This window comes from Bemisia tabaci, chromosome 2, assembly GCF_918797505.1.
Source record: "Bemisia tabaci chromosome 2, PGI_BMITA_v3".
In the NCBI taxonomy this organism is placed as follows: Eukaryota; Metazoa; Arthropoda; class Insecta; order Hemiptera; family Aleyrodidae; genus Bemisia; species Bemisia tabaci.
In genome coordinates this window covers 49,362,162-49,374,290 of record NC_092794.1, presented here as the reverse complement: position 1 = coordinate 49,374,290, position 12,129 = coordinate 49,362,162, and the positions used below count along the sequence as shown (strand labels likewise).

General features: G+C 35.3%; 1 protein-coding gene across 1 annotated transcript; it reads left to right on the top strand.

The window, feature by feature from the left end:
* Positions 1-1,184: 1,184 nt before the first annotated feature.
* LOC109044170 (uncharacterized) lies at positions 1,185-10,356 on the top strand. Its single transcript, XM_072297492.1, has 10 exons — positions 1,185-1,398; positions 2,544-2,721; positions 3,152-3,319; positions 3,895-4,497; positions 5,412-5,539; positions 6,288-6,383; positions 6,698-6,967; positions 7,604-7,774; positions 8,328-8,529; positions 9,177-10,356. Exons 2-10 carry the CDS (start codon positions 2,544-2,546, stop codon positions 9,269-9,271), a joined length of 1,911 nt encoding a protein of 636 aa, XP_072153593.1. The 5' UTR covers positions 1,185-1,398; the 3' UTR covers positions 9,272-10,356.
* The last annotated feature ends 1,773 nt before the right edge of the window (positions 10,357-12,129 follow it).

Below are 12,129 nucleotides of genomic sequence, written 5' to 3'. Positions count from 1 at the left end.
AGTTTTGATTGCAAGGAATGAAGTAAAGTTTTAAAAGTTTCCTACGTAAAATGAACAATGCCTATGCTCTTTTCCTGGAAGGTTTTATTTAATAGATTGATTTTGTGGCTTTGTCACTTGATGTATATCGTTTTTCGATAGCCCCATTGTAAAGAGACACATGATCTTTATGCGAGAGTGTTGGAAAGCGTCTGAACGTTTCTTGTAATCAAAACTACTCTTGTTTAAAGAGTCATTAATTGATTTATGATTTGTCACCGACAAAATTATAATGAATCTCCACAATAAACTCAATGCAGAATTTGAACTCGAAGGTACGTTCTATCATTGTGGCTGAAACCATTTTATATCATTATTTTGACTGTAGCAAGAATGGAGTTGCCACTAAATCAGGTCATATGATCCTATTTCTTATGAAATTATGTTCAGACCAAGCTATTGCAGAACACGAGGGTTAAAATTTGGTAGTGGTGTATGCATTGATATCTGAGTGAAGTTTAACAAAGGGGTTTTCATAAAAGATTTCAGGTTTTGTTATTAGAATTTCTCTAAAATAACTCCACAAAATACTTGTTAAACTATTAATATAAAGTAATGCCAATATTATTATTAAGCAATATTGAAATCTGTCGGCGCTCTGTTTTAGTCCAAAATCATGTTTTGTAGCTGCCCCTAAAAGTGTTGCAAATGATGATGTTGGTAACAGATGTGTTACAGGTAGCAACCTATTTGAAGAACTCGATCAAGACCAAGGACTTTGGATTTTAAGACTGATTTTACAGCAAACGGAGGGGGGGGGGGGGCCCTTTAGATGTTAGATCAATTGAGAATTTTTTATAGGGAAGCTTAAAGATGATCCGGAGAAACAATTTCATAAAATTTGAATTTCAGTCTTTGATCATGAAATACCTAAGTGAAAATATTTAGAGAATTTCATAGATCTGGAAACTCTTTGAGTGCACAAACATTTTTGAAAAAGATTAGATTTTCTTAATTTGACAGGTAGTATTACAAAAACACATAAATGAGCCTTAAAGAGGAATGTAACCGGAAGTCTCTCCCCCCGCGGCCCATGACGTTGGGCCTTTTCTCGCTGAAAACTCTCCAATTCAAAGTTACCGCCTTCGGTTTCCCGCGCTCTCCCGTGCTTCTTTTTTCAGCCGCTAGTAGCGCTGATTTGATCGAAGCGTCAGCCTATTTTTGTGTTTACACATGCCGAAAAAGAAAAGTCTTCGGTTCAAACTTTTTGCCCTTTTTGAAATACTGTTATCATCAGAATTTTAATTTTTTCTGCAGATTGATCATTTTAGTGCGACATTCTTTCATTTCAATCTTCAGAAGTGATGTTTCAGTGAGATTGTATTCTCTCTACCTTGTTAATAAACAACTGAAGCTAAGGTAAGTGAGGTTATTTCACTGAGAAATTGAATGGAACAACTAACGTACTGTGTTGGGACTAGTAAAACAATATTTAACTCCTGCACTAGATATTTTAATTATCATATTATCTTTGAGAATTATCCATTGTCCCTCCCATCTTCAAACCCTTGTCATCAAACAAGGTGCAGCGTCACGCAAGGTTTGTTGTAGAAGTTGACTGGTGGGAACTGATTGGAACCAAAATTGGACACATTTCTGTCAAACAGAACTATGTGCATTAAGACATCAGCCCTGAGACCTGCAAGATTATATGCCCAACAGGGCTAACGTCATAATACACATAGTTCTGTTTGGCAGGAATATGTCCAATCATGTACCAAATGTCAATTCTTTGGCATTTTTTATCCCTGTCTGAATAACATGACTTGCATGCTGACCACTGAAATGATCTCTAGAGGTCGATAGGATTGTTGAGTTTCAGTCAGTACTTAGACAGTAGAACCAAATGTTTTGTATGTTCAACCCAAAAATATACAACACAATCTAGACCCAGCATTAGGATCTTTCGGCGAGACGATAAGCAGGCAGCCCGGATTGTATGTAGCACCAGACAATTTACCCAAGGCACCCTCAGGCGAAACAACTGAGTGGCCACACCTTTATTACGGGGGTTATGTGGTACTACATGTATATTAGGCTGTATCAACTCAGGTGAAGGTGCGTCTTTACCTCCCTTGCTGTCTCGCCTCTCCCGCTTACAGTCAGGCCTAGTGCGCAGTCTAGATTGTATTTTAAGTATATGGTTCAACCAGACAATACATCTATTGTGAGGCTCAAGTCATATAATGGGTTGTTTAACCAGGAAGAACCAAGTCATGGTAAGATTGAATGAAGATATAGAGGTTCAAAGTTTTATCCCTGAATAAGGCTTGTTGTTAAATCTAATTCTACATTTATTTTGTATGGCCTGACAAACTGACAGGGTTCAATGACAGATTCCACTTTCTCAACGATTATTTTTTGTTTATTCTGTAGTGGTTTTTCTTGGAGGAAAAATTTCATGAATTTGTTTCAATGAATGTACAATTTCCTTTGGGTTTTGTTTTCCCTTCTGTTGGAACTCATCTGTCGTTATTTTAATGAGTCGCTTTTGAATTTCTCAGATGGATCAGTTAACTGAATTAGCGGAATCAGCTCTAGAAGAAACAGGTGCCGATAGTAATGCTGAAGGCATCTCTGCTGAATCCTTGCTAGCTTTAAGTAATGAACAAGGAGCGGAAGATTCCGGCGTTGAGGGTGAAAATTCCATTGACTCCACAGCCCAAGAAGCTTTATTAGCAGGTATTAACTATTTTCTCACAGGTACACAACAACTGTGTTGAGTACAGGGTGTCTATTATACGGGGAAAGCATAAAAGACCCAGCAGGTGACTTCCTGTCATATCTCATTTTGTACATGGCAAACTTTTCAATGTCATTTTTCAAAAACTTCAGAGATTTTTATTCACAATGTAAAATATATTCTGTCAAAATTTTAAGCCATTATGTTGCTTCAGTCTCCTTTTAAAAAATCAAACAGGAGCGGAGATTTTGAAACACGGCAACTGAGGTACGCATGTTTGCAATTTCGTTGTTGATATGCTTTTTTGTCGATCTTTTCAAAAAGTTTTAGCTAAGAAAATAAGAAACAAAGTTGTTAAAAATCTAGTTTCTCAATTTATTGTTATGTTTTTTTGTTTCAATCGGCATGTCTTTTTCTTTCCACTTGCAGAGTTGGAGCAAAAAGATACTGCAGCACATGTTGAAGGTGAAGAAGAAGAGGAATCTGAAATGCAACTTAAAATGGAAGAAGAGGGTGATGAGTTTTTGAGTGAAAGAGATGCTGATGTTGATGCAGATACTGCTGATTCAAACGTCTCTCAGTTTGGCGGAACTACAGGTATCTGGCAATATGTATCTTTTTTTACTTTTGTCACTGGTATAAGATATGTAGCTGAAAATGACATCGTTTTCTCAATCACAAAATCTTAGGAGTTATTGAAAGGCCCACTTTTAAGGGCACTCTGAATTTCTTCAACTCTACAATCTTTTGCTTATTAAAGGTCTGTATTTGATGAAACACATCATTTTGGGTCTAATACTGGCCTAAACATGTGTCTGAAGGCCGATTTTGGTTTGCATTCAAAAGCCTAAAAATGCTGAGGAAAAAAAGATGATGAGATCTTTAACTCTCCTTTATTTTCAATCATCCTTGATACAAAATGTTTAAGATTAAAACATTTGCCTATGACTAATTTTTATCTTTGAGTTTACCTGTCCGTTAACTTTAATTTTTCAGAAATTGAATTTTAATTAATTTTTAGTTTCACCTATCAAATGCTTAATTTTAATCGACAAATTCAAACTTTTTATGATGAAGATTGTTTTAAAGTCATTCTATCAGTTCAATTCATATTCTTTATATTAGTCTTTTATATCAAACTCATAAATTTTAATTTCACAATTGTTACTCAGGTGATGAAAACACAGCAGATTACAGTGAGTCAACTGAAGTTTGTCCTGAAGAACAGGGTGACGAAACCAGTCAAGACCCAGTCGATGAATTAAAACTAGCGGAGGCCGAAGCCCAAGGTGTCCTTGATGAACTCAGTCAGGAAGAACTGGGAGCCACATCAAATGAACCATCAAACGCTGAAGAGTTATCACAGTCAGAACTTTTTGCATCAGGTTTAGGCGAGACTAATGAAACGACAATGGAAGCAAGCGAGGTAGGTTCAGGCGATGCCCCTGCCGCAGAAACTCCAACAGAAGAAGAAAGTGGCGACAAAACTGGTCAGCAAGATGACAATGATGCAATAATTGTCAGTTTATCCGATTTGTTGGATGCAAAACAAGGAGGAACAGCATCGGAAGAAGGCAATGAAAGTGAGCGAATTACGCTGAATCAAGACGATCTGAATGAAGATGCTAAGGATGCCGATCACTCTGAAGAATTAGCGCTTTTAGCAGCAATCAAAGAGGAAGCAGAGGCAGCACTCTCAAACGATGGAGTGAAACCTGTACTAAAAGAAGAGCCGCCAGAAGTGGTGCAGAAGAATTCTAGTCAGGGAAATGAAGGTAAGCGCAATTTTTTTGTAATCATAATCACTTTAAGAAGACTGGTCTTTCAAAGCAAAAGTGACCCCAAAGCTCGAAACACTGTTAACCTTCATCTCAAATTTTGGTGAATCAAAATACTTGAAAATACCATACAACATCAATGTTTTGAAACGATAAGCTCATAGACTGACATTGTTGCTACGCCATTCCTGTGAATGGCTCAAACCAAAACAATGAGGCATAACTCCACATCTAAATTCTATGTGAATCAATTGTGTATATTAATTAAAACTGTCTCATTAACGAGTCATCATAAATCAAGTAATGATTCATTTACCTAACTCGAGGAATGTCGACGGAAAGAAAAAATTGGGCGCATTTTATCACCATGGTGCAAATACTATAAGGTTACGCATCCGTTTAAAATTGAATCATTGGAACTAAGATGACTAGCTTCAAAATCAGTCCGTTCCAGAATTTTTTATTTGTAAATCCCCTTGACCCACGCTAGATTACCCTCTTCGAAGTTACCTTGGCAGCCTTGCGATGATAAAATTTCAACTTTTAAGCTTTACGAATGAAGCTCATATAAACTATTCAGCTAATAGTCAAAAAAGTTCTACTCCTTCATAAGAAAATGCAAGTATTGTCCTCAAAGTGGCTTTCTTTTTTGTGACACATGTTAGAATGAAAAAAAATAATCTGCATCCCATTTCTAGTGTTCAGCATACTTATCTTAAAACTTAGCAGGAAGATGCATGACAATTTCATCCTGTCATAAGGTTAGAAAAGTCTTTTTTTTTGTTAGGCGTAAGTCAGAGAATGTCAGAGACTGAAGGCTCAAAGAATTTCAGTCTCACTGACATCCCTTTTGAGTAATGAATATCCCCTCTCGCCAACTCATATCTGTTTCCTTTTACTTGCCTGCTTAGACAAAGCAGCTATCGGCGAAGACTCTTCAGCCCTGAACAAGGTTCAAGGGACAGGACAAGATCAACCGGAATTCTTCGACAAGCCTGTCTTTTATGATAAACCAGAAATCAAATCAAGTAAACTGGATGTGAGTAGCTACTTTTGTCATCCTCAATTGGTAAAATTACGCATCGAACTTTATACATGAAAGCATATAATGGTTGAAAAACGTGTTATTATTTTCTAAACTCAAAAGTTTGTAAAATAAATGACTTTTTAATCCTCTTGCCCATTGATATGATAATGGAAGGAGTCAAAGCCTCTGATAATTGCAGGAGGCAAGTGACCTCTTCCAAAACATTGAGGTTTCCATGATTTTGGAAAAAATTCTCAAATAAGCGTGGAAGCCGAAACTCTGGTTTAAATAATGGCTTACTTGAAAAAAATCGATACAACCAGCAGTAATGGGATTGAAACCACACAGTATAACATAAACCAAGTTCCACAGAAACGCACCAATTTGCATTTTTGAAAACAAAAACGAGTTGAAAGTAGTTTTGACTTTGACGACTGGCAAACTTCCTCTTGTCAAAAATTCAATGTCGAAAGAAATCTTTTTGAACATGGAAATAGTCGTTAAACTTTGTTTTTGACATTAAGTTTGGAGCAATATTTAAAACTGAGAACTTCTTATTCTTGGTTCAAACTTGATACAATATGATTTGTATGTATTTCTGAGGGCAGAGTAATGACAAATATGTACCTCTTTTTGTTGGTTGTTGTTATTATGTAGTCTGCTCCAGAGACATCTCTATCAACTTTTTTTTGTTTTGTTTTTCAAAAAATTAACTCCTCTATGACAAATTCTAAGATCTCTTATTTGCCTCTTACGATAGGACACAGGAATCGCGACAGATGCCCTAGCAACATTGGCATCAGCAGCCTTGGGGTGTGAAGCTCGCTCTAATGGAATCAATAAATCTGAGCCTGCAGTAAGTTTTATACCTCTTGAACTATTACTTGTAGATGTTTCACTTAAGTTGGTGTAAAATGGTGTAAGAAAAGTAATTAAACCATCTTTAATGGTAAGTAGAACTCAAACGAAAGTATTTGAAGAAATTTAACTATCCAAAAAATTTAAGCTGATGATGCTATCTTTAGAGAGTTTCCAAAGCTAACTTTAAGCCAAACTTCTCATTTTAGAGCTGCAAAGCAGCAAAGATTCAATATTTGCTGCATCATCTGAGTAAACTTAGTGGATACTGTTTTGTTCTTCCATCTACTAAACACAGTTTTCATCCTGCAGGATCCAACCGCTGATACAAAGGAGACGGAATCAACACCAGCAGTTCCAAAAACCGAAGCAAACCCTTGGTGCGATGTGGGGATAATAAGCGGCACATCATGCATTGTTACCAAATTCTTCCAGACAAATTTCACCAACGAACATAACGAATTGACGGCAGAAGATCTTCCAAATTATGCCAATATTCGGCAGTTGACTTTGGAACCAGGAACTGCCTATAAGTTCAGAGTGGCTGCTCTGAATACCTGTGGCCGTGGCCCTTGGAGTGAGGTGCGGTGATTTCTTTTTTGGCCTTATTTTATTATTTTGTTTACTTTGAACTTGTTTCTCCTGTATATCGATCAATAAGATTTGTGAAAGCCCCTGTGAACTGAAAGCGTTCATACCTTTTTAAAATTGCAAGAATTGAAAATTGATGAACAAGTTCATTCAGAAAGTTCCCCCTTTCAGTTGCTAAAAAAAAAATAAATAAATAAGAAGTAGTTGTCTCCCAAAAAAGCTTTAACAGGAAAATTTGAAAGCTTGCTGAAATATTTGAAAACTCCATGTACAAAAAAAAAATCCATCATAATCCATTATAAATCTTTAAACTTTTGGGAGGCTAGTGTACTCTTACAAGAAATTAAAAAAAAGAGTATGTTTTAGGTACTTTGGCAGTTGTCAATAGATTGATATTTAGCTATCGATTCTTTAATGATATCCGGTACACCCGCACCTTTTTTCCTGATTTCAACGCTCGAAAATCACGGTGCGGATTATTTTTGAAACTTACGAAAATTGCATAACCGTCAGGGGCTACTTGACGATGCGAGCAGAATAGACCACTGTTGGCGTTTGTGGGTTACACGGGAGTTTTTTTTTTTTTGACCCTGGTATTTAAAGTTTGGTGTCAAATTATGTTTTCAGATGTCGGCATTCAAAACCTGTTTACCTGGTTACCCAGGTGCTCCGTCTGCAATTAAAATTTCAAGATCCTCCGATGGTGTCCATTTATCTTGGGAACCTCCATCCTCCACTTGTGGAAAAATTATTGAATACGCGGTCTGTCTGGCAATCAAGAGCAATCAGCCTCCTCAGGTGGGTTATCTTTTTTCCCGAAAAATTACTTGCCTTTATTTTTATTTTTTTATGGGCCACATTACTAAATATGAATCAAAGCCCTACCCTACGTATTTCCTCTTCAAAATCTCATATGGAGAACAAATCACAGAACGGCAAGTCTGGAAATCAACTCTTAAACAAGATATACATGTTTACAAATAACATCGGTGAGTTCGGAAAAAATACATGTGATTTTATATTTTGTTATGTTATTGCCGTCCCTTTAAAATTTGGGAAACGGCTGTAACTTATAGAATCAGAGTGAAACATTTTAAAACCTTTTTTTTTTATGTGAAATTTCAACAAACTTGAAGAGCTTATTCTAATTATCAATGTTAACGGTGCAAACATACTGATGAAGTCATCATTTTGTACTTTAATTTTGAATCCTGTTACAAGTTAACAAGTAAATTGTTGCTCTTACGATTCTATGGCTTTAAATGCTTCTCATCCATGTTAATCTTTTATTTAGTAACCGGCTTTATTCTGTTTGCCTAAGGTAATCTTTCTTACTCTTGTACGGTTTCAGACTGATCCCAAAGTGAAAGCACCTCCTCCGCAACTCTCATTTGTTCGTGTTTATTGTGGCCCAAACAATCAAGCAGTTGTTCCTAACTCCTCTTTATCTGCGGCTCATATTGACACGACTACAAAACCTGCAATCATCTTCCGAATTGCAGCGAAAAATGACAAAGGCTACGGACCAGCTACTCAAGTTAGGTGGCTACAAGGTAAGATTTGAATCAAGATTTAATCCTTCAGGCCTGTGTGATTTATATTTTAATCTGATGCATATTTTATTCATCAATTTTTAGATTTCTAAGACTAAGCAAGTAAGTTAGTTCAAGAATATGGAAAACAGGAGAGAATTCTCTCTCCGCAATTGTCACTCCAAGTTTTTAAATTATCCATAGGTATCATCACCAAGTGTAGTCTCTGCTTTTAAGTTCTTGAATTTTGAATTTTCTCAGTTTGAAGAGACCTCACGCCAAATTGTCTTTGTGGAAACCATTTTCATGAGAAATCGTGCTGTTCCAAGAAAACTTAAAAAAGTTATGGACTTTTATGAAATCGATATAAAGTCATGGAAAATTTGGAGGATTTTGAAATCAAAGAAAACTAGTCACCCTATGAAGCTTTTTTATTTTCTTGCCAAAAAATTCGCAGCTTTCCTGTCATTGTAAATCCTATTAGTTATTCTGATGATTTATTTGTTCACATTAATTTTTTGAAAGCTTCCCATGCGCTTAAGCGTTTGTCGGAATCAAAAGTTTTTCTGAAATTGTTGAAGACCTTTTACACTGGCTTCCTGTATTCTTTACTTTTCTTCTATCCTTGCCTCTGAAGAATCTTATACGCATGTTTTCTGTTCCTTTAGATATTGCATCAACTCAAACAGGGACGAAAACAGCCCAGAAACGTGATGCTGGCATGAGCCCGACGTTAGCAACAAAGAAACTTCGTGTCGAATAATATCTCCACCGGAAATGCTCACCAGAGACCTGATCTTTTTTCTTAAGATTGAATGTGTACATAAGATTCAAGCCATTTCTGTATCTTTTTGTATCATAATAGTTACAATTTTTTTTTCCTTCCTTCTAGCTGAGGATAATTTAAGAGAGAGTTTATCGGATGAGTGAATGGGTTACAGTTGTGATCATGAATGAGCGTAGGGGTGTATTGGTGTGTCAGTTGTGCTATTATGTAATTATTAAAATGAAAGAAATTTACATTGGTAGTATGAGTAGGTGAAGTAATGACTAAAAATGTTTCCTTTGAGTTATCAAAATATGCAATGTCTATCTGACAAGTGGTATGAATGTATACATTTTTCAAGTTTAGGTAGAGTATATCTATTAGAGGAATAACTAAGTGATTCATATTTAGGGACTCATTTTGTATCATCATAATGTACAGTTTTCCTTTCCTTTATGTCTTTAACTTCTCTGTTTGCCCTCTTTTTAATGTAAAAAAGTGAACCCTCCATTTAGACGCAGAATTTCAGTTATCAATCATTTGAAAAAGTCGTTTATCCTAATTATCTTATGCAAATGCAGCAAACGATCTGATGTCTTAGAGACATTGGAAGAAACTTCAAAACAGATTAGTTTCAACGTTTCATTGATCAATTCTCATCCTATGATGACAAATTGCTGACAGTTTCTAGATTCAGGACTGTTTAGTGTTGATGTAAAAAAATATAGTTTGAAAATGAATTTTACAGCTGTTGGTAATGAATGGTTCCCTCTTTTGAAGTTGATATAGTAGCAGTGGCAGTTCTTATTGATTTGATATCACCGATCTATGAGTTGTTAAGACTTGTCAATGGGATCATTCTTTTGTTCTACGGAAATCCAACCTTGGGATGAACCCTTTCATTGAAACTTTGTAGAAGTTGCTTCATTTCCCAAACTACACTCTTTGGCTGAGAAATCTTCTCTTATAATTTTTTTCAATCATTTTTTTTCTTTATGTAGGTGAGATTTTGACAAAGTTTTATCTTACATTTGCTGATCTGATCAATTTTAAATTCAATTAAAAGTCCATTTTACTTTGAAGCCTGACTGTTTTTTCTTTCTACCTGTATCTGTGTATGAAATTGAGTAAGAAGTCAACAAGTAATGATCACTCGTATCAAAATAAAAAGTGCCCTGAAGGGTTGAAAACTCTCAAAAAACAGGGTGTAGCTATCGTAATGGAATTTTTGAGTCCTAAAAATAAATGATTTGAGTTCTTTAAGATCCATTTTGTCTTCCTGGTCTGGCTCAGTTTTTTTTTTTTTACCAAAAAATCCCAGCTATTGTCCCTGCTTTGTTTTCGGAGAAAACATAGTCTAATTGCTTACAGCATCTAATTTTGCAATAGATGTGTTAATTATTTTTATTTTTTATCATGTCGAACAATATGAAAAAAAAAAAACTAAGCAACTTATTTTGATCCTAATAGCTATTTTCACTTTCAAAAATTGTTAAATTGAAAGAAAGCCTGGGTTCTCTCTCTAATGTCCAATATGTACATACTTGATTTTTTGCCTCATTGTTAACTCCGCATTCCAAATGCATTTAGTAAGTGTTCCAACAGGTCCATTTTTAGCTTCGAATGAAAAGAAGGAAGAAAAAATTATTAAGAATTTCCTAGAGGAAAAACCTCTTAAAACATAAGTACCGTAAAAATATTATAAATGAGAAATTGCTGTATAGCTGTTTCTTTTCGTTTTGAAAATGCCACTTGTACTGGAGTAAGTTCATAATAAAAGGAATAGTTGTGGTACTATGGTTTACAAATGACCCATGGCAAAACGAATGAAAACTGTAGTGATAAATCAAAAGTAATGATGACCCTGAATTTCTCAATGTCAAAAAACATGAAAAATTATAATTATATTTCAAAATGGATGTGAGATTTTTAGGGACTGAAAATGGCTGATCGGTTACATGTCGCCAACTCCGATTTTGCACCGAAAAAGTAATTTTTGGCAATAAGTTACCAACGCTCATGGATTCTATGACAGCATTATCCCAAAAGGGTACATAATTCTATTGTCCAAGAAAATTGCAATGTTGAATCAAACTTCTCTTTGTATGCCAGAAAAGTCATACAAAAGGTGTTTTGCTACAATTGGCAGCACATTTAGGCTGTAACATTCACTGCAATGATTACTTAGCAAGATGGAACCAGGAGTTTCAAAAATATCATCAAATTGCTTACTGAAGTCTATTTGCACAAAAACTGGTAAGTCAGATTCAGTTACAACATAAACTTTATCTTCAAGGAAAGCCAGGGATTTTTCGATAAGCAGCATTAATTGCTCATCCCTCTAAATCCTCAATTTAACATCATTAATCTTCAAGTAAGTCTCCAAAGATTAGAAAACTTAAAAGGTTACGCTAATCCTATCTTATTTCTCTAGAATTGCCGAGTTGCATTTATTCTGCAATTTTTTATTTCAACATTTCAAGTGTTTACTGTCTACTACGCTGTGAATTAGGGAGAATCTCCTTGAAATTTTACCAGATTTGATTGGTCTTAAGAAGAACTCTTCATTTTTTTTCTTAAGAAGTTTAGTTTATCCGTCTGCATAAAAATAAACTGTCCTTGGTAATTTAAAACATCACCATGAACTTTCGCCCTCAAATGCAAAAACTTGATTTATCTGCATGGCAACAAAAATGTTTGATACATGAACTGGATTATGATAAAGTAGAATGTGAGAAGAATGATCACAAATAGCTATGGATAATCCATTGTACGTCCTCGACTTTTGTAAGTACGTACATATAGTTTTATCAAATGACGGATTTCGTGGCGTGATTCAGCGTTTATTTCATAGA

Bases quoted from the DNA above. Each gene is read 5' to 3' on its own strand.
- LOC109044170 (XM_072297492.1), top strand. From the start codon at position 2,544: ATGGATCAGTTAACTGAATTAGCGGAATCAGCTCTAGAAGAAACAGGT. The intron at 4,498-5,411 runs GTAAGCGCAATT...TTGCCTGCTTAG, and splicing joins TTCTAGTCAGGGAAATGAAG to ACAAAGCAGCTATCGGCGAA. The intron at 6,384-6,697 runs GTAAGTTTTATA...TTCATCCTGCAG, and splicing joins TCAATAAATCTGAGCCTGCA to GATCCAACCGCTGATACAAA.